Here is a 26015-nt window from a genome sequence, read left to right on the forward strand (position 1 = left end):
GATGTAAGTTTGGGGAATGCTGACCCATTTGACTTTAGCCAAGTGGAAATTTTTCTTCAAGGCCAGAGCGTGGAATTAAAGTATTGAACAGACTCAAGATGCCAAACTCAAGAGGAAGAAAATGCCTGGGCCTCAGCTGGGGGAAGATACTGTGCAAGAGGTACTGAGTGTAATTTACTGAGACATACCAGGAGAAGATAGTGTTTAAATAAGGCAGAGTTCCAAATCTTTCTTATCATGGCTTTCAGGTAAATAAAGAATATTTGAAATTTTGCTATACCTGTTATGGGTGACCTCCATCATTCATTAGTCTAGTTCCTGTGAAAACTTTCTTACAGGGGCCTGCTCAGTTCATGTGGTTGGGAAACCCAGTTCAGGCCAGCAGCCCTTCTCCTCTTCAGAGAGGACACCGGCATGCATGAAAGGGGTTGGAACCTGGGATCAACAAGTGGTACGGGGGAGGTATTACAGAGATGTCTAAAACCCAGCAGGTAATTTAACTATGGGACCGCAGGTGAAACCAGCAGCAGCCACAATGAAATGGCCAGGTATAAAGAATAAGAAGTAAGGTTTGTTACTGTCTCAGCAGCTCACAAGATAGTTTAAGGTGTTGAATATGTGGTCCTGCAGCCTGTTGGTATGCTTAGCTTGGAAACAGGTTTAGTTTGCAGTAATTACTAGCTTTTTAATAATTATGTTTCCCCTTTAGTCTGCAGTGAATTCTGTAGACTGTTTGCCCTGTGAACATTTGGGTATATGTCATGTATGCTTGCCTTTAATTGTTATGGCTGTATAGCATATATCCATTTTGGTGAGGCATCAGATGTATACTCGGTCTGGCTAGATTTGTTCTTAAGCATGCATGCGAAATCCCAAGTATGCTTAAAACAAGCAGCAATGCATCTTCAGGCCTGCCACTCTACCCAAGAAACTAGCACACACTGGCTGTAAGCTACAGTAAAAGTCCTGTTAAGAAATGTGAGTGACTTCTGCCCTGACTACATCATTCCTTTATATGTTGGAATCAAAATCCCCATTGCAGCTCTTTTTATGCTATTTAAAGAGCTTGATGACTGTGCTTAATAGAGAAAAGAGTGCTTGGCACTCCCCTACTTAGTGATGTTCCGAGGTCAGACAAGGTATTGGAGCTGATCATCTTTATGACATACAGGCAATGAGACTTCTGCTGATTGGTTTACTTATAACTGAATATTGTAATGAGTAAGAAACAGCTACTCTGAAGAGACATTTGCTGTTCTCTTGGTGATTTGATTGAAACCAGATGGACAAGGTTTAAAAGAGGCCCTCAGTAAAGCAGACCCTTCCAGCTAATTATGGCACACACTAATATAATTGAGAATTATTTCAGTGTCTGTTCTTTCCAGGAATCTCTAGGCTGCCTGAAATAGTGCAGAAATAAGTAAGAGAAATAAATAGAATGACAATTTGCTTGCTTGAATCAATACTCTAAGAAATTTTTTGTTTTCATCAATCTTGTCAAGGGGATGATAGATAAGGAAGCAGACTACTGAAAATGTTGCATAGAATAGTTTAACCCAGAATTATTTTACTTTTTGTCAGCTACAGGATGTCTGAGCAATCCAACTAGCAATTAGTTGTGCAATACCTTGGGTCAAATTCTAAACTAGATGCGGAGAAGGGATGTTTTTGAAGATGGGATTTAAATTGCTGTATTTTGGAGCTGAAGAAATGGATTAGCAACCCATCTAGGGTTGTGTAAATGACCACAGACACATGAATGTTGGCAGCTTAGAACACCTTTGCACATAGCTGATGGGAGATTTCCTCTAGTACTTAGTGTTGGTAATGCTACCACATGAGGAAGATAGTGGAAGACTCATAGAAGCCTTTTTACATCTCCAGTCTACACAGCAACAGAAGTTTTTGTGGGTCTTGCTTCCAGAAAGCAATTGCTATTCCTGGGCATGAAATTTTATGCAGTGACTAGCTGTAGCTGTTGCAGCACAAAACTTAGCATAGCCTGCAAACCTACCTGAGAACCAAATTGTTGGGCAGAGAGGCCCTTCTGCTCTCCTTATGGGGGCTACAGCAGGTTTGCATACCTCTGCATCAGCTTGCAGCTGCAGTGGTGACTGCAGTGTCAAAATACCCTCAGGCAGTCATCCAAGCTAGAGCTCCACAGTGTCCACAGACAAGTCCCTCTCTAATGAAATCAGCACACTAAAAGTATAAAAAAAACCCCAAACCTGGCACTTTTTTGAAGTGTTTGAAGAACTTGTCATCTGTCTCCTTGGCACTGTCTTTAAGGTAATGTGCACGTATGGCATTTTATAGACCTTGGTGCTGGGAGGTGCTGATATCAATACTGGTGGACTTGCAGGCACTCCTCAAGTTCCAGCCAAAGCATCCATCTTACAGCAAGGAGACGCGGCTGCTAGTATTTGGGTATGAAAGCCTCATTAGCCAGTCCATAAACCTGCTTGCTCTGCAAAAAGAGGGATATCATTCAAGTGCTCAGAAAATAAGTAAAAATTATGTTAGGAAAAATTAGTATTTCAGCCTTACCAGGGATTTTAAGCTACCATAGATAAACAGCTAATGCTGGGCCTCGTTCTAGGTAGTCGAAATCAGTGAGACCTTTATTACTGAATTTAGCGTAAGAGCTGGTTTTTCTCAAAGTTTTCACCCCTGTGTGCCAAATTGCCACTTGGTAAAGATGTCTTAAATACAAATGATTGAAGCTTCAAAAGTAGGACTTTATAACGGAAATGCTAATGCAGCCTTAATAATAGCTCCCTGATTCTGCAAAGGGAGCTGGGAAAATGCATTTGTCTAGTTTGATTAGGCTCAGCTGTTACCCTGTGTTTGGAAGATGACAACCCTGGCATACTGGAATGACTGGGCAACGTGCAGTGCCCAGCCATTTTGTGTGCGGCCGCAGTAAGTGTGCGGCCTGGGCTTCAAAATTTGAAGCACTGTAAAAAGGCAAGGCCTGTCCACCCATAGCCTGACCAGCTCACTTTGAAATCAGCGTGAAATTTGCCATCAGCTTACAAAAACACAGCAGTTTTAAAATGCAGATGTGGGCTGCCCAACAACTATGGTGCCAGAGAAGTCTCATTGAGTTCTGCTTGCTGTAGTGTCATGGTCAGCACTTGTGGCCATCCATTTGCTAGGGTGGAAAAAAAAAAAAGGCAAGCAAATTTGGGAACATACTGCTACTTCTTCCTACTCTTCTACTGTGACCTATTTCTTTACCCATCCCCAGCTTTATAATGTTGGTTCTTTTGTCAGGCCTTTGGATAAACCCATGAGCGTTGACCTGTATTACTGCTCCTGGTTTTGCATTCTGCAAGGCACAGGATCCCTAAATATTTAGTGCCCAGAGTCCATGAGGGGAGAGGAAAACCAGCTGTGGGAAAATGAGGCATCGTGCTATTTTAGAGACAAGGTATATCTGAATCTTTTTCAGGCCCTGATTTGGCAAGGCATCTATACACATGCTTCATTTCAGGAGCAGCTTCATTGATTTCACTTGCATGCCTGAGATTACACTCAGGATTAAGTCTTTTCCTGAGTCAGTGGTGCTCTGGCCACTCATCTGATAGGGATCCTCTACAGAAGACTGCGGTGCCTATGTGAGGGGGCATTCTACTAGGTGTGTATGCACTGGTGGTTGGATCCATGTTTGCTTCCATCTTAATGGTGTAATGGGCTGTAGTGCAGTATGAAAATTGCAAACAGGATGCTGCATTGTTGGCATCTGCGAAGCTCTCTGGAATGAAGAATCCTGAGACTAGTGTGAACATTAAAACAATAATAATTTTTTTTTCCTGCAAGAATGTTAACAGAGAAGAAAGAAGATTGTGCTTTGTGGTGTTTAATTGATTGGGCTTTTTGGCAAGCTAGACGATAAATCACTTAATGAGGAGTCATGAGAGCCAATTACTGCCAGAGATTCTTCTGTTCTGTGCCTCCAGCAGCACTGCAGTGATACTAGTACAGGCAGCAAGTTCTGCAGACCTTTACTAATAGAAGTAAATAACAGTAATAAACAATCCAAATAAAAATAGGGTGCAAGAATTATCCTGAAGACTATTTCCATCTCCTCTAGATGTAGATATCAAGAACAGACTGGGTTATAGCTGTAACTTGTTTGTGATTCACCACCCCTGGATGCTGAAGGCTGTTTATCTACCTACATACTAGTAACTGCAGATCTCAGCTGGCCACCACTCCCATTGTCAAGGCCATTGTACACACGGATTTCTATGGGCATCTTCTTTTTCCTATGGAACATTTTTCTATGAATAATCCTAGGATTTTGCATGTTTGTCCATGATTTTGCATGTTTGTCCAGGATTTCTAGAAGCCTGCCAATCCTGGATGTATCCCTTGATTCTGTGCAGACTTGGGAGCATGTGTGATGAGCGCATCTCATCCAAGAAGCATCACGTGTTCTGCATGGTGGTCTGCTCCTGCGCAGTAGATACGGCACAATGAGAACATGTTTGGCATACTACGTATGCACCAACTAATCATCTAGTACCTGAACATCTTGAGGAGCCATCAAACTTTCTGCACATTTGATCAACACATTCAGCAAGTCCATGTGATTCTTGCCTATATAGATTTTTACAGCACGTGCATGCATTGTAGAGAAGCATAGGCTTTCTGCATGTCTACCATGTTATCTGTATGGACATATTTCAGCTGTGAATGGCAGCCCTGCTGTTGTGCAAAATTTTATACAATCCCACAGCAAATGCTAAATGATTTGCAGTTTGAAAGGCAAGGTCTAAAAGGCAGGTGAAACAGGAACAGGGAAGAAGAGTAATGTTATAAAGGTCAGTGGCTGAATTATTGTTTTAAAATTGTTCTACTTTGTTGTGCCTTCCAACATTACAAGGTCACACTGGGATTCTTCTGATTGCCTTGATGGAAGTCACTTGGCATTATCCCATAATCTTTAATTATGTCCATAACACTTTTGTTCTCTAGTTTGTTTCATTATCATAAATAGAAAAAGAAATGTATGCATGGGGATTACTCACAGGAGAAAAAAAGTGAAGGACTGAGCCTTTGAAATAGGTCTAAAAGTGCAAAGTTAGAGTTTCGAGCTGAACTTCCTAAAAATGAGGTGAGAGCTGGGCTGCTCTGGAAACAAATAACCTCTGAAAGGTGTAAAAATAAATCAGATTCCCTAGCCAGTTTTGCATTTCTGTGAACACAGAGTATAGAGAAAAAGAGCAGGCCAGAAGGCCACTGCTTCTTGTGCAATGTACAACATCCATTAAGTGGCTAATTTGCAAAAAGGGTTTGCTTTTGGAAGTTGCAAGGCATCAATGTCCCGCCTTCAGCAGGACATCAATGTCCTGCCATCAGTGTCCTGCCTTCACCCTGTTCATCCAGTGGGTAATCTGAAGACTTACTAGCACTGACTTGCCTTTAACTGGCCACCTGCCCTGTGACCTGATACCCAGCTGGGTGACTGGCATGGGTGGAGCTGTGGAGTAAGCCAGAACTTCAGCATGTGGTTGAATTTACTTCATCACACAGTGGGTCTGTTCTGTATGGGCTTCTGAATTAAATTTAATACACCAGCAAGGAAATGGTGAAGCCATTTGTTGTTTTTCTGTGCTTACTATCTTTTTTACTTCAGCAGCTGCCTTTGTACTTTAGATAATACCATCTTCCAAAGTAACGTTAGCTACGTTGTCAAAGTATTAAATCTAAATGTTAGGTGTAACCGATTCAGGCGTGCAAACTTGAACAGGTATTTTTATTGTGAAAAACAATTGTTGCTAAATAACTATCTAACAAGGAAAACATAATTATAAAGAGTCTTTTCCATCTCCCACACTAATTGAATGAACAGAATTCTTCTGTACTGCTTTGCAGACATAAGCTGTTATTGAATTATTGCATTAACATTGGGTTGCTGTTTTACCTTTGCCCAACTCTGCAGAAGAGCTTTCAGACTTTTGAACTAGAAAGTTTTGATTATATATCGAACATCTCGATAGGACAAGGGGTAATGGTTTTAAAGTAAAAGAGGGTAGATTCAGACTAGATATAAGGAAGACGTTTTTTACAATGAAGGTGTGCTGGTTTTGGCTGGGATAGAGTTAATTTTCTTCACAGTAGCTAGTATGGGGCTATGTTTTGGATTTGTGCTGAAAACAGTGTTGATAACACAGGGATGTTTTCGTTACTGCTGAGCAGTGCTTACACAGAGCCAAGGCCTTTTCTGCTTCTCACCCCACCCCACCAGCGAGGAGGCTGGGGGGGCACAAGAAGTTGGGAGGGGGCACAGCCAGGACAGCTGACCCCAACTGACCACAGGGATATCCCAGACCGTATGGCGTCATGCTCAGCATATAAAGCTGGGGGAAGAAGAAGGAAGAGGGGAATGTTCAGAGTGATGGTGTTTGTCTTCCCAAGTAACCATTACACGTGATGGAGCCCTGCTTTCCTGGAGATGGCTGAACACCTGCCTGCCAGTGAATCCCTTGTTTTGCTTTGCTTGCATGCGCGGTTTTTGCTTTACCTATTAAACTGTCAGATCTCAGCCCACGAGCCTTTCTTGCTTTTACCCTTCTGATTCTGCCCCCCATCCCACTATGAGGGAGATGAGCCAGCGGCTGCGTGGGTCATAGTTGCTGTTTGGGGTTAAACCATGACAGAGGGTGGTGAAACAGTGGAACAGGTTGCCCAGAGAGGTGGTGGATGCCCCATGCCTGGAAACATTCAAGGTCAGGTTGGACGGGGCTCTGAGCGACCTGATCTAGTTGAAGATGTTCCTGCTCACTGCAGGGGGCTGTTGGACTAGATAACGTTTAAAGGTCCCTTTCCAACCCAGACTATTCTGTGAGTCTATGGTTATCTTTGTCCTTCTAACTAGAACTGTGTTCATACAGGACCTTGAGATTGATGATAATTTAACTACATTCATTTTCCCTTGGCTTGTTGATGAAGTACCTACCAACCAGAAATGGATAGGACTGGGAAGAAGCCTTCTTTTAACAAGTATTCATTAATTCTTGCATAGACAAGGTTAATAAATTCTATTTACATAGTTGGTCTGGGTTGAAAAGGTCAAGCAACAGCTACTTGAGCAGGTAAACTGTTGTATTGGCTTTGTGTGGCAAGGTTTTGGTAGCGGGGGGGGGTTACAGGGGCGGCTTCTGTAAGAAGCTGCTGGAAGCTTCCCCTGTGTTCGAGAGAGCCCATACCAGCCAGCTCTAAGACGGACCTGCCGCCGGCCAAGGCCGAGCCAATCAGCGATAGTGGTAACGCCTCTGCGATAACATTTTTAAGAAGGAAAAAAAAGTTGGGACAGACGGTATTCAGCAGCCGGAGAGAGGAGTGAGAACATGTAAGAGAAACAACCCTGTGGACACCAAGGTCAGTGAAGAAGGAGGGGGAGGAGATGCTCCAGGCGCCGGAGCAGAGATTCCCCTGCAGCCCATGGGGAAGACCATGGTGAGGCAGGCTGTCCCCCTGCAGTCCATGGAGGTCCACGGTGGAGCAGATATCCACCTGCAGCCCGTGGAGGACCCCACGCCGGAGCAGGTGGGTTCCCGAAGGAGGCTGTGACCCCGTGGGAACCCCGCGCTGGAGCAGGCTCCTGGCAGGACCTGCGGATCTGTGGAGAGAGGAGCCCACGCTGGAGCAGGTTTTCTGGCAGGACTTGTGACCCCGTGGGGGACCCACGCTGGAGCAGTGTGCTCCTGAAGGACTGCACACCGTGGAAAGGACCCATGCTGGAGCAGTTCGTGAAGAACTGCAGCCCGTGGGAAGGACCCACGTTGGAGAAGTTCGTGGAGGACTGTCTCCCATATGAGGGACCCCACGCTGGAGCAGGGGAAGAGTGTGATGAGTCCTCCCCCTGAGGAGGATGAAGCGACAGAAAATAACGTGTGATGAACTGACCGTAAACCCCATCCCCGACCCCCTGTGCCGCTGGGGGGTTGGTAGAGAATCCGGGAGTGAAGTTGTGCCGGGGAAGAAGGGAGGGGTGGAGGGAAGGTGTTCTGAGATTTGGTTTTATTTCTCATTACCCTACTCCGGTTGATTTGTAATAAATTGAGTTAATTTTCCCCAAACTGAGTCTGTTTTGCCCATGACGGTAATTGGTGAGTGATCTCTCCTGTCCTTATCTCAACCCACAAGCTCTTTGTTATATTTTCTCTCCCCTGTCCAGCTGAGAAGGAGGGGGAGTGATAGAACAGCTCTGGTGGGCACCTGGCGTCCAGCCAGGGTTAACCCATCACAACTGTGCAGATTTTTTTTTTCATTATGTGTTGGTTGGCTTTTGACATTTTTAGTTGCTATGGCATCTACTCAAAATAGGATTTTTTTTAAACTGCAGTTGATGCCCTGTGATAAAACTGTGGGGGTCTTTATCTTTGAACACTAAACTGCAGATGACCTTTGGGGTTCTGGGGTTCTCACTGTGGAACAATTTTTAAAAGTCAAGTCCTCAAAACCCCTTGTTCTCACTTAGGCCATTTGGGTATCTTACAAGACTCAGTGTGAAAACCTTGCTGTGTTTCTTTCTTAAGCTAATGTAGTCTGAAATAGAAATTCTGCCGAAGCCATTGTATTTCCATTTGATGAACACTACTCCTGGTATCAGAGTAGCAATTCTAGGTGAGACAAGAGTAGGAATTGTGCCATATATATTACTTCAGTTTCTAGCAACTGCATAATTTCATATTAAAATTTTAAGATTTTTTTTTATTTATTCCTCCAAAAATTTTAAGTTTTTTTATTCCCAAATATTTATGGGATCTTCTCCAGCAGTTGCACTGTGAAGTCATATTAATGTGGGTTTTCACTACACCAGCAACAGCAGCTGCAGTGAATACCGAAAAAAGAAAAAAATCCTTTGTTACTGATTGCTGTTTGGATGATAGAGACAAGGACTTACTTGTAATCTCAGAGCGTTGGCCTTAACTACCTGGTGCAGAGCTCTCTGAAGGGAGCCAAAGCTTTCCATTGGCTTCACGAGCCCCTGGGAATTTCTGGAGGAATGCACTGCTTGACTGAGCAAGTTCACAGATGATAGACAGCTCAGGGGCCTAGAAACCACACGTCTGTCAAGTTTCTCGCACCGCGTAAGACTCACTCTGCTACGTGACGCTCCCCCTCCTCAGGATTGTCTCTACCATGTGTACTGATGCCTCGGAGGTCAGAAACAAGCTGTGTGACCAGGTGTTCATCCTTGTCATCTAGCATGGAGTGCCAGTTAGCATGGAGTGTCAGTCTTGTGCACTGTCATCTAAGTCGAAAGCAAAAAGCCCACAGCTATTGTCCATTTTATTTCCAAAGGACTTCATTCTTTTCCCACTGAAAGCATTAGCAACCTTGCCAGCAGTTTCAGCTGTTAAGGCTAATACCTTAAAATTGGTGGAAACAAAACCCAGTGCTTGCACCTTGACATGCCCTGGCTTGCTGCCTTGTAATGAGAGCCCTCCTTTGTGTTGACCTAATGGTGGTCCCACTAAAAATTTAACACGTTGATGAACTACTGCTACATCATGAGAAGCGGTCTCTTCAAATACAAGTCCAAACATCTCCTTTTGAGACTTTTGTGGAAGGTGGTTCATTTTCCACTGCAGAGCATTTGCCTACAGAGCTTTCCTTTCATGTTGGCTGAGAGCCAGTTCAGGTCAAACAGGCTCAGACTTCAGAGTGATGGAGATGCTATGTCTAAAGAAAGGAGAATGTTGACAAAACATCCATTTTTAATTGGGGTTCTCCACTGAAAAAAGTGGATAAAAAAATCTCTACCTAAGAATTGAGTGTAAAGCTAACTATATGTGTTTTTTTTAACTCTGAAGTAGCCCTGGCTTTCTGTATCACTTCTGGCCACCTCCAATATTGCACTTGCTCTTGCGAGGAAAAGGTATATTCCTTGCTGTGTTGCATTTTTACCCAAACATGCATTTCTGTTCCAGGCCAAAGAACCAAGAACTAAAATTGGTAAGGGGGTGATGGAGGAGGGGAAAGATATGGGTCCTACTGCATGATCTTAGTTCTTTGCAGTATTATTGGATTAATTAATTTCCTTATCAAATGGAACATGTTTTTTACTACAAATTTCTACCAAATTTTCTATTGCTAAAAGACTACAGGAGGATTTCAGGAAGATTTGAAATTACTCAATTGTTGCTTTCACTGACTATTGAGTTGGTCAAACATTTTCAGAGGTGAATCTTTTGGTAAAATCTTGGCATTTTAACTTCTGAGCAATTTTTTCCAGCATCCATGCAGGCTTCTGGCATGGGGATTGTCCACTGCTTACCTTTACAATAGGGCAGCTGGACATTTACCTTACATACTTAGGGCTTGTCATGATAAACTTTGCAGGAGCTATGCCTTTCCCTCTGAGATGCAGCATGCCGAGAGAACTAATGGCACTTACTTAATCCATGGTCACCTTGGTCAAAGAAGGAAGTGGCCAAACTACTATCTTCACTAAAAATAGCCAAATACTAAAAAGTAACAGACAGTGGGATAAAGTAGATTAAATTAAAAAATAAATTCAGTTATCCAAAGTGTTGCAGTACTGGAAAGAGATTTTAGAAAGCATTATGCTTATATTAAGCATGTCCTTTAAGGATAGAAATGTATAAGGCAGATGTGACTGTTCCTATCAAGCCATTACATTTAGAAATATTTTGTTAATATGTTTGCAATGTCTGGAAAGTAACAGCCAAAACTGTGTAACTAGCATTGCGGAAATACATCACTTTGCCCTTTAGTGGTGTACTCAGTAGGAGTTAACACTCAGGGGGACTTGTCATTGTCTCTGTCAATGAGTAATTTTCTCAAATGAAAAAAAAAAAAATTCTCTAATTAATCCAAAAGATTTCCATGTTTGTCTTGCAAGGAACAATAAACAGTGGAAAAAAGAAAACCATCTCTGTCCGGAAGAGAGGGAGTAATGTCGGTTTTCACAGTGAAGGAGTACCTCTGCTTTTCATGGAAACCACTGTCAGATTCCAGGCAGAAAGGAGGGTCCCTCTGCTAGTTATTCAGAGGACAGAAATTTATTTGCAAAGCCCTGTGAGTTGCAATAAGGCACAGAAACAACAAGCTTTTGTACAGGTAAGGGCATGCGCTGCTTTTCAGGGAGCCAGAGGTTTGTTTTCTTCCCACAGTGCTGCGTAGTGTGTTGGCTGTCACCACCCCCGGAGCTGATAGCGTTTCACTTGCCCTGTCATGGCACACGTATTGTTTCTTCCACCTGTTGCACCCTGTCAGTAAACTCTTTGCAGTCCTACGATGTCTGGCACTATCGGTGATACTGTCGTTTTCACTTAAATCCTAAATAATAATCTGTTCTGTGGTTTGTGAAGCCTTTGTGGCATCCCTCAGCCTGAGATGCACTCTGTAAGTGAATGCAACACTTGTAACTACCAGCGATAAGCTGATGTTAGGTCACTGCTCATCTGTCTCATTAAGGCAATTAGTGACCTGTAGAAGATGATCAATCAGTGATTTTATCCATCTCGACATTGGTGTCTGGTTGCCTGCACCCAAGGATGCTGTTTGTAGTCTGGTTCATAATTTCACCCTTTCCTGCTCATCGTTATTATTATTATCCAAAGTGCCTTTTTGCTTCTGTTAGCAAAACCAGAATCCCCCATGCCCCAGTTTTAGCAGCTAATGTCTACAATAGGGGCAACTGATCCAGTGCAGGAGTTAAATATAACCGTGTCTAGTGTAAGGAGAAGATTTAATGGGAAATGGTTGGCATTCTTTCTTCTTAAAGGCACGGGGGGGGGGGGGGTGAGGGGGGGAAGAGAGACGTACACACACAGACACACACACGCATCCCACAGCGAGGGAAGAGGCAGAGAGCAGGCAAGGCAGAGAGGGAGCGAGGGTAGAGAGAGAGAGAGATCCCCAAAGCAGCCCTGCGTCTCTGAGCTGGAATCTGCCAGGGCGCAGCCAGCATGTTGGTCCTCAGCCCACTTGTCTGGGGATCTTACCTGCAGCTTTTCTTCTGCTTTGCTTTATCTCAGACTGCGTACGTTGACAATGTCTTCTCACTTTCAGCAGGTAAATTGCTTTAAGTCTTGTTACTTTTCCTTGCTTGGAGCTCTGCACTCTGATTCTTGCACTTTACAGTGATTGGGAACACAGGAGAAAAAAATAAATACTTCAAATTGCAGATCTCGGTGGAGGGATTTTGTATTGCAGACCTGTTCTGCCACATACCAGGACATTTTGTTGCTTGGTTGGTTTTGCTTTTTGCTTTATAATTTCAGGTTTTAAACCCCTCCCTTCCCTTCCCTGTGAGAAATAATAGACAAGATCCTCAGCTGCTCTAAAATGCTTTTTTCCATTGGCTTCTATGGTGCTGTGCTAATTCATGGATCTGGCCCAATTAGTACATTACTTGCATGTCTGCATGCTTCTTTCTATTTTGTATGAGCTTAGGTAGATTACAGCAAGGGAAAGAAAACGAATCTCAATGTATATCTGCTTCTATAAATAAAGCCCTGACCTCAATGAGCGCTGCCGGAGACCGACTGGATGTTAGCAGAATAAACATCATCTGGCTCTGGCTATGACACTAACAAATACTCGGATGACTTACATAGCAAACAAGGGTCCACTGCGTGGAAAATCCCTGCTAGGCAAAGGCAAAACAAATTAGTTTTCAGCTGAGGCTGATTTCCAGGGCACTGGAAATCCCACTTAATAGATTTTACAGTTTCATCAGCAAGACTTTCCTTTAGCTGCATTCTGTGCAAAGGAAGGGGAAAGTTGGTGAGAGCTCCGATTCCATCTCTGAGGAACTTTCACCAACTTACAGCAAATTGCTATCTCCCACCTTCTGTCTGTCAACAGAGATCCTTCTAACTAACATCCTGGATTCCTTCAGTGTCAAGTTTGAGATGGTTCAACTGAGATTTGTAGGTCAAGGTCAGCTATACCTACAGATCCTCCCCATGTCTTTCAGACGAAGACAGTGACCAAAAGGGTGTGCATTTTAAGACTACATAAAATCAACTTTAGACATGAATCTAAAGACGCACGGCCTTTCTATCTCTCTATCATCTCTGATGTGACCACAGAGCCAGATGGTTTACATTCAAGGTGTTTATGAGAGAAGGGTGATCGAAAGGGTGGCTTGTATGAGATGATAGATTTCTGCACTAAATAATAGTAATAGTATGCATCATTTCTTCTAAGGGTTTTTCCAAAACCTTTCAAAATGTGCAGAGCTAGTACACTGTATTTCACTCCCAATGGTTTGAACAGTCCATTCATTTAAAGATATTCAAATAATAAGATTCTGAGGGCCACAAGAGTAATGCAGATACCCTTTGGGGAAAAGCCCTATAGCATTTAATAATGCAGCCGTTACAGTTCTGTAGTCATTTCAGATATCTTTTAAGATAACATCTAGAGAATCCTAATGTTCAAAGAAGCACATCCTGTGAAAAACAATTTTATCCATTCTTTCAAACCTTTAGGAGCTAATAATTTTTTCTACTAAGCTCTGTAAGATGCTAAAAAGCATTTACATTTGTTATAATTTCTGTTCAATTGGGTATGCTTTTTCCATTATGTTCCATTATTAATTAATGCTGAGGTACAGGAATCATCAAGATTTATTTTCTCTGCTATATTCCAAATTGCTTTGCAATAACAAGTAAGTTATTAGACCTCAAAAATTGTTTCTAAGGGCTTTACATTTATTCGACACTTGTAGATGCCACCCAGACAAACAAGAATTTCACGTTTCCATCGCCTGTATAGCCTGGCGTTTCTCCTATGGCACACACTTGTGTGTCTAGAGAAGCCATTTAAACTGTCCTCTTGAAAAATAACAGTTCAACAAATAACTTGCCCCTTAGAAGAGGGAAGACTTATCATCTCTGCTGAAAACCTAGTAGAAGAGGCCAATATGAAGGAAAATGCCAGACTGCTCTTTGCAGTCAAATATTTTCCATAGCGCAGCCCCGGGGGCTGGCCTGCAAGAGACCCCAGGGCTCCCCGGGCAGAGACTGCAGCTGGCCGCGGCCCCTTCCTCCTCCATCCCTGCAGGCCAACAGCTTCTGGTTTCAGGCTCGGAGAAGGTGTGAACCCGATCAGGAAATCTGGTTCCCAATGTGGCAGTTTGGGTAAATCGCCAGCCCACGCACTGCTCCGCGGGAAAGCCCCGCACTGTGCCCTTCTGGCCAAGCCACTGAAAATCACTTTTATACCCAGCAAGCTCTTAGCAAGGCTTCTGTCACAAACATATTGTAAATGTTTACTTGATAATATGTGGAAGAAATAATATCTGGCAGATGATTCAGTCATAATCCCACAACTGTGGAGCTGGATTAAGAGACATACTTTGGGGAGCTGTTACATACCTGTGTGCCATTATTACTCACTAATCAGGGCTATTTGGTATCAAAAATGACATAATAAAAAATTCCTCTAGTGCTTTGATTGCATCTGCAGTTTAAGAAACATCTCCTAAGAAAAAAGCAAAAAGTTCTCTATTGTCTCGTAGAAATCTCACAGTGGGTACAGAAGGTGAATTAATTCCATTTAAATTCTTAGTTATCTTAATGGTTTCTCAAATGTTCTGTGACTGTCAGCTGAGTCAATTATTTGTATCTGGCACCAGGACGTAATTTCACATTTAAAGAATGGATTTCAGCACTGTACTTGCAAATTTTAAAACTAATCACATTTAACAGTGAGGATGTTCTTAAGCGATAACTTGTCTTTCCTATAGTTGGGAAAATGCATCTGGGTATCTTCCAGGTATGTGTGAAAACTTCTGGGCTAAAAGTACTTTTATTTCTGTCCTCGCACATCTTTGCATAGCAACAGGTCCCAAATAAAAAAGTTTACAGGTCACAAAGCAATAACTAGAAAGCAGAGATAAACAACCGGTAGGGGGGGAAAGTGTTTGTAGATAACGGGAAAGAAGAATAATCTGGACCTTTGTCCATTTTGCTGCCAACTCCACTTTATAGTCCCATCAGCCTCAAGCAACAGCTCATCCTTGTTTCTGGAACTATTTTGAATGTCATGTCAGCTCCAAAGAGTTGAGTCTTCTGGTGCTGAAGCATCATTTCTGGAAGAAATGCTTCAGGGAATAATATTACAACAGGCTCAAGCATGTGGCTGTGGTTCCACGTGGCAGTGAAGACCCCGAGGGGTGGGTAGCTCAAGCCTCCTGGAGACAGCAGGTTTCTTTTCAGGGTAACCTCTCCTATCCTACCCATATGCCACTGTGTTTATGGTGTCCTTTATAACCATTTTTCAGGGCTCTGCTCTACTGAGGTTCCTGCACTGTGCATTTAAGGAGGTTGCACTCACGTGATGAAAACTAGGTGTGAATTTTATACTCATTTTTAGTAGGGTTACATGAACCAGTCTGCACCTTGTAAGAACCAGCCTGAAGGAAGCCACCTTCCAAATTGAGATAGCAGAAAGACTCTCTTCCTCTCCCCCTCATTCCTTCTCCTCCCCTATTCTACTCATCCAGGCCGAAGGTTTCTGAGGTTTTGCAGAGATGGGGAAGTATTTAAATTACCGGCAACTGCTGGAGAAGAACAGTATCTCAATGCTGCTTCTTACCCAAACTGCCTTTTATGCATGCCACAAATGTATGCCTTGATTGACTTTTCTCCTACAATTAATATTGATACACAGCCCTATGAAAAGAATATGGTTTATTAATTTAAAGGCACAAAATGAGATGCTAACATCTGAGCACTATTGGCGGTATTCCTCACACTTTCTTTGCCTTTTTCCCATTATTTTCCCAAAGAAAAGAAACACCACGTCTCACTGGATGGGTGGCACAGCCTCTTTGAATCAGGAAGGTGTAAGTTTAGCCTGCAACCAGACCCTGTGGGGGATAGCTGCAGAAAACAGTTCAGCTTTCTTGCGGACTGACACTGTTGGAGCAGTAAGAAAGAGCCACAGTGATGGGCAAGGCGGGTTGGGAACAGGAGCTGTGCGGGGTGACAGCCTTGGCTGGGCAGCGCAGGGAGCAGGCCCTGGTACCCCCTGAGTTGCTGCACTGTGGGGAGAGGGCGTTAGGCATTTGTGAGAGAAACAGCAGAGAGAGAAAACACAAAACCAAGTGGTGATGCCTGACATTGAGGGAGTTGAGATCCCAGCTGCCTTTCTGTAAAAGGAATATCTGACCCCATCATCAGGGTTTGGGGTTTTTTTTCCTCTAATGAAACAACCTGCAGGAACCCTAAATATTGTCAAAACGGACAGCAGAGTTGTCAGGTGGATGTTTTTTGTTTCTAAGGAGAGTAATTGTAAATATTTATTTCTGTAAAATGACAAGGGAAAAAATGATCAGAGTGCTTGCAGGAGTAAGAAAGACGCAAAGGGAATTTAAAATAAGACCAACAGTAAAATCTGGAAGACTCTCAAAGGCAGCAGCCAGGGCCTACTGGGAAAAGAGCCCAAAGGGTGACTAGCAAGCAGAGGTGAATCTTTGAGGGGTGAAAATACCAGTCCAGGGAAGGAAGCCTGGCTCTGCTCTGGAAAGTCAGCATGGGCCCAGGAGGTGCCCAGCATCCTGACGCTGTTGGTCAAGAGGTTTCTCATGGAACAAAAATGAGCAGGAAAGCTTTGGTTAGATTAAAATTCCTGATGGAAGTGAGCCACTGGCAAAGGCTACAGCTTTGTTAGGAGTAGGAAAGCAAAGTGTCATTGGCCATAAGAGAAGGCAGTCACCTGGCTGTGGATCTGGCTGGGCAAAGGTCTTGGGGCTGGACTCGGCTGGGCATTTAAAAGCTTTCTGTCTTGTTTGTGACTCACAGAAGCCTGAAAGGGAGGCAACAGATTCTTTCAATAGAATATCTCTTCAGCTTGAGAGAAAAAAATAACCTTGGGATTGGCCATTTGCATTTGAGAGCCCAGATGAGTGGCTGGAAAGGTAAGCCAAAAGAAGGGTTGTGTAGTGGTTACCCTTCTAAGCCGATAAAGAAGGCAGTTCCTGAACAGCCTCGGGGGAGAGGCTTGGACTGCTAGCAAAATAACTGTCTAGTATGGTGTGGTTACTGTTGCTTTATGTAAATGGATCTTTAAAATAAACAGAGATTAAAGAAGCACCTGATCTGACTTTATCTGTAGTGTCTCCCCTGATAGATATGACCTGTGAGAATCCCAAATTGTGTTTCCTGCTCAGGTCAATGCAGATAATACTCAGGGATGAAATTACCTCAGGATTCATAGACCCTTCTGTGGTGGCGTATGGCGCAAGGCCTGTGCCGAGTCAGGTGAGAGCAGAGCAGCCACGCCGGTGCACAGCCTGTCCACAGCTTCGTGCCTGCGCCCAGCTTCGTGCTGGGAAGGCCAAGGGGAAGACCGATGCGAGCCGTGGTAGCAAAGGACCCCCAGGAGGTCCTGTGAAATTAGCAGTAGAGCAATGAGTAGAAGCCCACTTGATCCTGTGGGTGAGGGACAAGGAAAGGACATCAGAGGCGGTTCAGGAGGTTGCGGCATTTGCCTTGCAGCAGTAAATAAAAATCAGAAGAGGACACAGCCATGAGAGAGAAAGCTGGCTGCTGGCTGCGACAAGGCTCCTTGAGTACAGCTCTGGGTCTTGCATGCAGGAGGGGAAAGGGGCTTCTGACCTGCTTGTGGCATTACCTGACGACAAGGCACTCACAAGGCACTCGGCTAGTCAAAAAAGGTTCAGTGACTATAATGCAAATGAGGGGAAAGGGTTCAGTTAAATGCTGCTTAAGGCTCAAGAAAATGCATGTCAAAGACCATGTGGTCATCCCTGTGTTCCCCCTCGTTTAATATAAAAGTCGACTCATTTGGCTTCATGTGGTGAGCTGATGGGGGCACGAGCATCCTGAAAAACAGAAGCCAGGTTTGATACCTGGACTCCTGAAGTGCAGGAAGCTGGCACTGCACCAGTGGCCAGTTCAGATTTTTTTCTGGGGTGATATTTGTGTTACAAGTAAGGCAGGTGTCCAACTTCAGGCTGTGGAAGCTCCTTTGGAGTTGTAAGCCAAGCAAAGCCAGTATTTTTCAGGTAGGTTTTTTGTGGTGAACAAGTGCTCCTGCTGCCAGGGACAAAGGTCAGTGCAGGAGCTGAGGCAGGACTTGCTTGGCTTTCCAGAGAAGGAAGCAGTAACCAATCCGAAGGTTTGTCTATAACCTGTGAATGTTTCTGAGAGGCAGCCACCAGTCCAAAAGGGAACCTCAGCTGAAAGCAATGCTGCAGCTGGCATGGAGATCCCAACTGGTTCAAGTAAGCTTGTCCATGCTGTGTCATTGCTATGAATGAGCACAGCGCTATCTGTAGTCCATAGGTATTGGACGTGCTGGTGAATACTAGATTTTTGTGGTGACCAGACTGGAAGGTGGAGGCTTAAATTCCAGCACAGCAAAGCAAGCTGTTTCAAAATCAGGTGGTTTCAGTGAAAGGATGGGAGCTCCACCGACAAGCAATCCGAAGTGCTGTAAAACCAGCTTATTCCCTATGTACCTGTAGACAGATAGTGCTTGTAGGCCTCTGCTCCTAGTACAGACAGTTCATTTGTGGGATTGTCAATATTACCAAACCCCTGCACAGGAAGGGAACAGTCTGTGACTTCGCATTTTAGCCTCCTTGGTTTACAGTCTGTTTCATATCGGGCACAGAGGCTTCCCGTGGGTAGGCTGTGTTGGCACAGGAGCACCAGCAGCATGATTACAGCAAAAGAAACCGCTAATCTTAGTTAAAACTGTAGAAAAATATCATTTGTGTTTATACAGGAGGAAGTCTGATGTCAGGATAGGCCATATATCCCTGCAGTCTTTAACTCTTGGTGCTAGGATAGTGTGTGATAGCAAAATTGGGGAACATTCAGCTGTAATGCAACATAGGACTCACCCAGGACACACACATCCAGGAGACCTATTTCATGCTGCAGCTCAGTAGGTAGAAGAGAACTGGGAAAGCCCTTCAATTCTAGGGGGAATTGTTTGAGGAAGATCAGAAATAAGCAAGAGAGGAAAAACCTCACAGGAGTTAACAGACCCCAGTCTAGATGTTCTGTTTCTTCCGTTCTCCTCTCCAAGGAATCACTGCTTTAATGAAAAGGAAATAGGGAGGATGCTTTCTGTAGTCACACTACTGTAATGGTAAAAGGGGACTTGGGATGAGAAGATGGATGTAGGAAGAATGCAGAAGAGGACTGAGACAGTGGGGGAAAGAGAAAAGAAGCTGTTAACCATTTTTCTCAGGAACTAGCCAGCGCGTGTGCATGAATGCATGCGCCCAGGGAATGTACACAAGTAAAGGGAGATGCTTTGCCTAAAGAAGGCAGTGCTACAATTTCAGTTTTCTTCTACCCAGGGAAAAGTGTCAATGGATTTTTTTTTTTTAGCTTCTTGAAACAAGTCAATACAGAGTTATTTTTTGTGAAAGGCGTGAGAATAAAGTCAGCTGGGCTGTGAATCTGCTGCAGCAAGGGAGTCATGAGGAATTAATTTAATCCATAGTAGCAAAGTTTAAAAGAGGAATTTGAAGTCTTTCTGAGCACACAGTGGAACAACATCAAAGTCAAGTACATGTTTGATCTATGCCAGCACTGACAGATTACGATCTTGCAGTTGCAGAAGGGTGGCACTGGTGTCTCTCAGCTTTGTTGCTGCTGATCCCACAGATAAAGTGGGAGAAGACTGTCTGGCAGCAAATGACACATAGAAGTCTCTTGGGGCTGATGCAGCAGCCATCTTGCATTAATCTTTAGGGTTTCAGGGTCTTCTACAGATTGTAGTAGGTTCTTAGGCTTTCATACTCACAGTATTTATAATATTGTTCTGGTGTGACAAGCAGTTGGGTTTTATAATCCAGTTCATAAAATGATTGATATTGTGATTTACCAGACTGGAACTCCATTTCTGGTATTGTAATTGAGTCATCTGTGGCTTTGCGGGGGTTGCTTACCTTCCCTGTGCCTCAGTTTCTCATGCACTGAAGGGGAGCACATAGAGTTGTCAACATCATTTAGCAGCATCTAGAGCTCTGGACCTCTGCAAATAGAAGGCAATAGAAGGAAAATTGCACAAAATAGCCCTGTTGTGGTTATTGGGATTTATAAGCCATGGGTTTATTTTATAAACCCATATTATAACCCAATGAAGTGTTACACCCATCAGATTTTATTGGGATTTTCCTGTTCTTGTGAAACTGGAGTGCAGAGCCAACCCAAGCAAATGCTCCTCTTTCTGTACTGATCTCAGAATTTTCCTTCTGTGGTCAATCTGCGAGAACAGTATATGATCTTTTGGCATATGCATTGCCCTCGTACATGCACATACACACAGATTAAATGTCTGAAGTATTTGCATATAGGGAGCAAAAGGCCTTTCCCTCGTTTAGAAATCTCACATGCCCCTTTGTTTTCCTGCGTCTTACCCTTTCTGCAGCATTCTGTAAGGCTGACCTGCAAAGATGCAGCCGCCTACCTCTCGCCAGCCGGGCTGCGAAGGGCTTACCTGGGGCCTCACTGCCTGTGAGCACACAGGGAGGTACCGGGAGATGTTGGGGACCATGGGCTGAATATTAGGTGGGGACAGAGGACAGAGCGTCCTTGCTCTTCCAGCCAGGTGAATACGGAGATCTGCCGTCCAGGCAGCGTGCCAGGGTTTGTGCTGTTGTCAAGTTTTTGAACATCGATTGATTTTAAATACTTTTATTTATTTATTTATTATGACAGCTTCTGAGCGTGTGCCAGCTGGTAAAGTACACATTACTGCTGCCAGGGCCCATAGCCACTTTGGGGATTAAAAACAGAGTATTTTCACATTTTTATGAGTTTTTCCTGACTGAAAAGAAACTTGCAAGCTTTCGGCTGTTTTTTTTCATTTTCTGTCAGAAAGATGGGGAATTAATTTCTGATCAGCTTGCTCTGTTCCTTTAAGACTCTGAAGACCAATTTCAAGCAAGAGGAAACCAGAAGTGGGTGAGACCTGCAGCCCCACGTCTCATCCTGTAACTCCCATGGGAGCTTCATAGGTCACTGCCTCCTCCACGCAGACACCATTACCTAAGCTGTAGGCCTTGATATATTTCTCTGACATATTTATATTAGCTGATTCATAGGAAAAAGATATATTTAGGCCATCAACTATAAGGTCTAAGTTCAAAAGGGTACTGAGAGATGCAGACCATTCGCCAACCTGACTGTCCGACCCAGCTCCAGACACGAGCTGTATTTCCAGCTCTGCTTATATGTCCTTAAAGCACATTTTGGGTCACAAAGCTTTGTAAAACACATTTTAAAGAAGTATGTATTGTTAATGCTGATGCATGTCTTTGGGGTTTTAAAGGAGAGCTTAATACCTGCATCTGCTCTGTAAATAAAGGATTTCGACCTGTATGGCTCTCAGAAGGCACCTTTGACAAGCTCTTAAACTTTCCTAACTTAAAAGGAAAAAGTGCCTTAGTCACCTTGCAATAGATGTACAGAATGGTACCAGGTGGCTGCGGCTCCTGGCGTGCTGCTTTTCTTGCAAGGAGGGTAAGAGGAGCCTGAATGAACGACAGCAAAGCAGATTAAAAGTCTCAGTTTCAGCTGGACAAGCCTACATTCGTTAACTGACTAGTCTGCCCAGCTTGTTTATTACTAATTCTGAGCACCATCCAAGTGGGAGAAACACCTGTGATGGGGTGTCAGCCATCAGAGGTGTCCATCTAGCAGAGTCCTGCCCATCACAAGCTGCGGGCCACTGGCACTGCTGTCAGGGCGACAAGCCTCTGGATAGCAGCTCGGCTTCCCATCGGGACCTGCTGGATGAATGTGGTCACAAACAGGAAGGGAAACACATGTTAAATACATTTTTCCTTTCTTGTCCTTTCCTCCTGACAGTTGGCCTACAGCTTGTGATTTTAGGGTGAAAGTCACTTTTGTGGTTTACTTATGATTTTTTTTCAATGAAATCCTGTAAATCTAACATGAACCCAGGACAGCACTTCTCTGGTACCTCCTTTGCAGCTGTGGGGCATTCTTAGGGTGAAGGGCAGCTCTGGGATCAGCTCTAAGAGGGCTCAGAGACCTCACGTGCCCCGCTCCAAGGGCTCAGCCTGGGTGAAGGCTTCTCTCTGGCTCTGCACTGGACCATCTTGGATAAGAGTTCCCAAATTCCAGCTGTAGTCAGAAGCAAGCAGTCTGCAGGAACAAAATGAAACATTGCAATTGGTTATCTAATATACGTTATTTTCTGAAGCAACCGTTGCCAGTATACCCATAGATTTGTATAGTCACTTTCGTGAACTAGATTAACATGTAGTCTGGACTGTAAAAATAACTTGAGTTTGAAAATGACGAAGAATTTCTATTTTAAAGCCGACTACTATAATTTTTATGTTCTCTGGAAACAACTGCCACTTAGACAAGTCTTAGAAGGAGTTTTTCATTTTGTCTTCCTTCTGTTATTGAATACGTTCTTTGATACTGAAGCTGTTGAAAGAGCAGTTTCCATACAAGATATGTAAACGCACACTCTGTGTAGACAGGGTCTTCATGTTTCACAGAAAACTATGACAGTCCTATTCTTGGGCTGAGATTTTTTCCACTGATGGGGACTGCAGTATTCTGAAGCTGTGTTTAGCAAACAAAGCTAACCTGGAGCCTAAAAATATACATCGCATTTGCAGAGAGCCTGTAAGCCTGTCAAGGTAACCCTTTTGTGATATAAAACAAGCCAATACTGTAATGGTTGTACCTCTTGGAGCTATTGCAGATACAAAATCTGTACCAATGAAATGCAGTGCTTATTGGAAGATCAAATTATAGCAGTCGTACTTGTAGTGACTCTGTGACTCATTCATTTTTTTGCTCCTTCTGCTGTCATATTGCCTGTCATATGTGCGTGTGGGAGGTCCTTGGGTCCAGGACCAGCCTTTTCTTAAATGCTTGTTTTACAAATACACCTTCCAGAACATAGCCATGGTTAATGACGGAGCCCCTGAAATATTAACTACCCACATCTTTATATAATTGATATCTATAATAGTAATTAGTTAAACTTTTTTCTTGTTTCTTCATTGAGATCAGTACATGCTATCGCCATTTATACCAGCAAACCTAAATTGGGTTTCAACCTAACTTGTGGTACAGTAGTATTAGAATAAGACTATAAAGACTGAAATCAGTGGCTATTTTGCTACCATCTTGGTTAGCTATAGTGTTTTTTCACAATAAAACCTGTTCCACAGAATTTCAAACTTTGCTGCTAAAACAGAAAATCCAAATATTTAATAACCCAGGACGTGACTTTACTCATGAGGACATGATAAGTATCCTATTAAAGCTATAGATGTGCATCTATATTTAATCTCATCTTTGCAAAATATTTAAAGAACAACACTTTAATCTTCTCTTTTTTTGTTTTTTAAAGTAGCAGTACAACTGCAGTAATACAAACGTTTTTCTACAGTGCCTGGTAGTGATCTCTTAGCAAATAAGCCACGTCGGGCCAGCTTTGATATTCTTATTCTTGTTGAATGATAATAATCCTATTGAAATTTAGCTAGATCATGGAATAGGGTAATACTAGGAAAGAGTGATGATGTTGGAATGTGGCCTAAAATAAAATAATAATCACATTTTATACTGTGTTAAATTACAGGCTGTCCATTGCTTTAATGATATGCAATTTAGTCCCAATGCAATATGTTAAAATACAATCCTGAAATTAAGACAACCCCAGAAGTATGTGTGGTAAAAATTGAAGACCTTAGTTACAGCTGCGTAAGAGTGATTGAATTCAGCATAAGCCAATACAGAACTTAACTCTACATATCTTTGTATTTTATCGCTTGTGAGAACTGAAGACAGGCGAACTCAAACCTTTGCTACTTTTTAAAGAGCATTGGCATTTTCAGTATGTATTTAAATCTTTAAATGAAACAACATATCTCTATTTTTTTAATAAATGGTCTGCCTTTCTCTTAAATTGAAATCTCTGGTTGAGTTTCAAACTTGTGAGGAAAAGTGGAGAAAGAGTGTTCTTTATGGACCCTTTCAGACTTTAACTGACTCATCTCTCAAAGGCATCATCGCAAATAGTGTTTTGATAGAGAAAAAAATCCGGATAATATAAACTACCCCTGAATGCTGCTGAATCACACGCCTTTGGGCAGCTCTTTTCTGTGCATCAGGACTGAGAAAATGCTGTCCCCATTAATGTGGGATGGTGGAACTGATAGAATACATTTTCAGAGACATTTGAAAAATTAGAAGTATCTCCGTCTCCTAGAAAAATTGTCTTACCTTGAGATGTGACTAATATCCAGCCTGCAATTGATTTGCACACAAATCTAGCAATTTTGTCAGGTTTGTCTTCCCAGAAACTTAATTTAGAGATTTTCTATTAATACCAGATACTTCACCATAGGCTTTTCTTCCTACTGTATTTGGCTCCCTGCCACCCTTCAGTTCACAGACACCCATTCCTTCTGCCACTAGCCAGAGGAAGAAACCAACAGACATAAATAAATGCTTGCTGTCCTTGGCAAAACCTTTGCAGAAGGCCCCCACCCTGATTAGAGATACATTTCCCAAGGAGTAAATAGATTCCGGAAAAAAAACCCACCACAGTATAAATGCATCATCTTCACATCCTTTCTGTGTGAATCTTTGGTCACAGCTTCTTATATTGTTGACGGAAGTTTACAGACCAGTCAGTTGATGTCAGAGCTATCAGCTAAATCTGTGTTGCAGAGTATTTATTCTTAGGGATGATGCACGAATCAGAAATAAAGCAACTTGGTTTCAGTCCCAGGGGAAATATAAGCAAATGTGCTGTGGAACCGCTTCCCGCTCTGTTATCACAGAAGTGCCCGAAGCGATTCGGTCCACAGGGAAGGTTGGTGGGCAACAGCACAGAGTGATTCTTGGTGGCACGCGGGCTGTAATGGGAACCAGAAAATGCTATTTCTAATACACTTTTGGAACAGAGGGGAGAGAAAGCAAGAATTATTTCAATCTAATTTCTAGTGTTGCTTACCTGAAATTTTCCAAAACCAGCCTGTGTCATAGCCACATTAAGAGCTTAAAGCTCTGCATAGCCTTCAGCACAAGAAGGAACTTACAGACTTAAGGGACCACCCGGTTTCTTAAATCCCCGCTTGGATTACAGTGTTACAAGCAATGCACACAGGATGTAGGAAAATCCTGTCGAATGGAAACTCCTCTTATTCTGTAAGAAATGTTTGTGGTGTTCAGGACAACAGATGAGTGTTTGTATTGAACAGATCTCCCTTGTTTGGAACAGAAGAAACAGCTCAACCGCAGAGAGTGCTGCTTCCTCGGCCCTCCTCCACCACCCCTGTTTCCACCACCGTACTTCAGGCACGGCTGGAGCTCTGTAAGTGTGGCCCAGGAGCCTTTCTCTTCTTTTTTACATGACTTTTTTGATGTATGACAAAGACTGAAGCATCCTCTCAAGCACTGCTTCATGGCATCACTCAGCAAACCCATCTGGCTGTGTTGATACGGCTCTGTTAGGAAAATCATTCAACATCCCAGACTGGGGCTTGAAGTAAATCTCAAATAGTTCGAGGAATGAAATGAGGCTGGGTTTGTTCAGGCAGTTAATTCAATTAACTTAAAATATTCTCCTTAGTCTGTTTTGGGAACTTTCTTAGAGTAAGGCAATCCTGAACTAAAGGAAATGGCAATGCAATAAACCAAGTAAGGACAGAAAGACCTTAAATCACCCTGTACAGTGATTTCAGGGTATACATTATGTATGTGTCCTGTTTTGCATCACATTTGCCTTTTACCCAGTAGGTGAAATGAAGGTCCCAAAATCCTCCTATGGAATCTATTCCCACCATTCCATTTTGCAGAAAGACAGACATGTTTGAGTTGCTGGTATGGAGTTTTCACTCACTCACCCACCTATGCACATACCTGCTCTATATGATATATATCCATACACGTATGTTAATATATGCAACATACAAGATACAATGGGTATATGATATAGCAGTTTGCCCCATTACTCTTATTGCCAGGGTCTGTTAA

At 43.1% G+C, this 26015-nt stretch overlaps 1 protein-coding gene and 2 long non-coding RNA genes across 6 annotated transcripts in view; 1 reads left to right on the forward strand and 2 right to left on the reverse strand.

Annotated features, from left to right (window-relative positions):
* Positions 1–6320: 6320 nt before the first annotated feature.
* Positions 6321–12577, reverse strand: LOC128146983 (uncharacterized). The gene is made up of 3 exons (XR_008236905.1): positions 11988–12577; positions 8262–10484; positions 6321–7108 (listed from the first exon to the last, which is right to left on the reverse strand). It is a non-coding gene; the product is annotated as an uncharacterized LOC128146983 (long non-coding RNA).
* COLQ (collagen like tail subunit of asymmetric acetylcholinesterase) overlaps positions 11450–26015 on the forward strand; it is a 44636-nt gene continuing 30070 nt past the window's right edge. For 2 of the 4 annotated variants that reach the window (XM_052799060.1, XM_052799069.1), the window contains exons 1-2: positions 11453–12057; positions 25241–25353. In XM_052799060.1, coding sequence (XP_052655020.1) covers positions 11952–12057; positions 25241–25353 — 219 coding nt within the window. In that variant the 5' untranslated portion in view covers positions 11453–11951. Of the gene's footprint in view, positions 12058–25240; positions 25354–26015 lie in introns of all 4 variants that reach the window. The other 2 variants (XM_052799078.1, XM_052799050.1) reach the window with 2 other exon arrangements.
* Positions 14900–25124, reverse strand: LOC128146993 (uncharacterized). The gene is made up of 3 exons (XR_008236909.1): positions 24994–25124; positions 21820–22151; positions 14900–15085 (listed from the first exon to the last, which is right to left on the reverse strand). It is a non-coding gene; the product is annotated as an uncharacterized LOC128146993 (long non-coding RNA).

This window comes from Harpia harpyja, chromosome 1 (genome assembly GCF_026419915.1).
Source record: "Harpia harpyja isolate bHarHar1 chromosome 1, bHarHar1 primary haplotype, whole genome shotgun sequence".
Taxonomy (NCBI): domain Eukaryota; kingdom Metazoa; phylum Chordata; class Aves; order Accipitriformes; family Accipitridae; genus Harpia; species Harpia harpyja.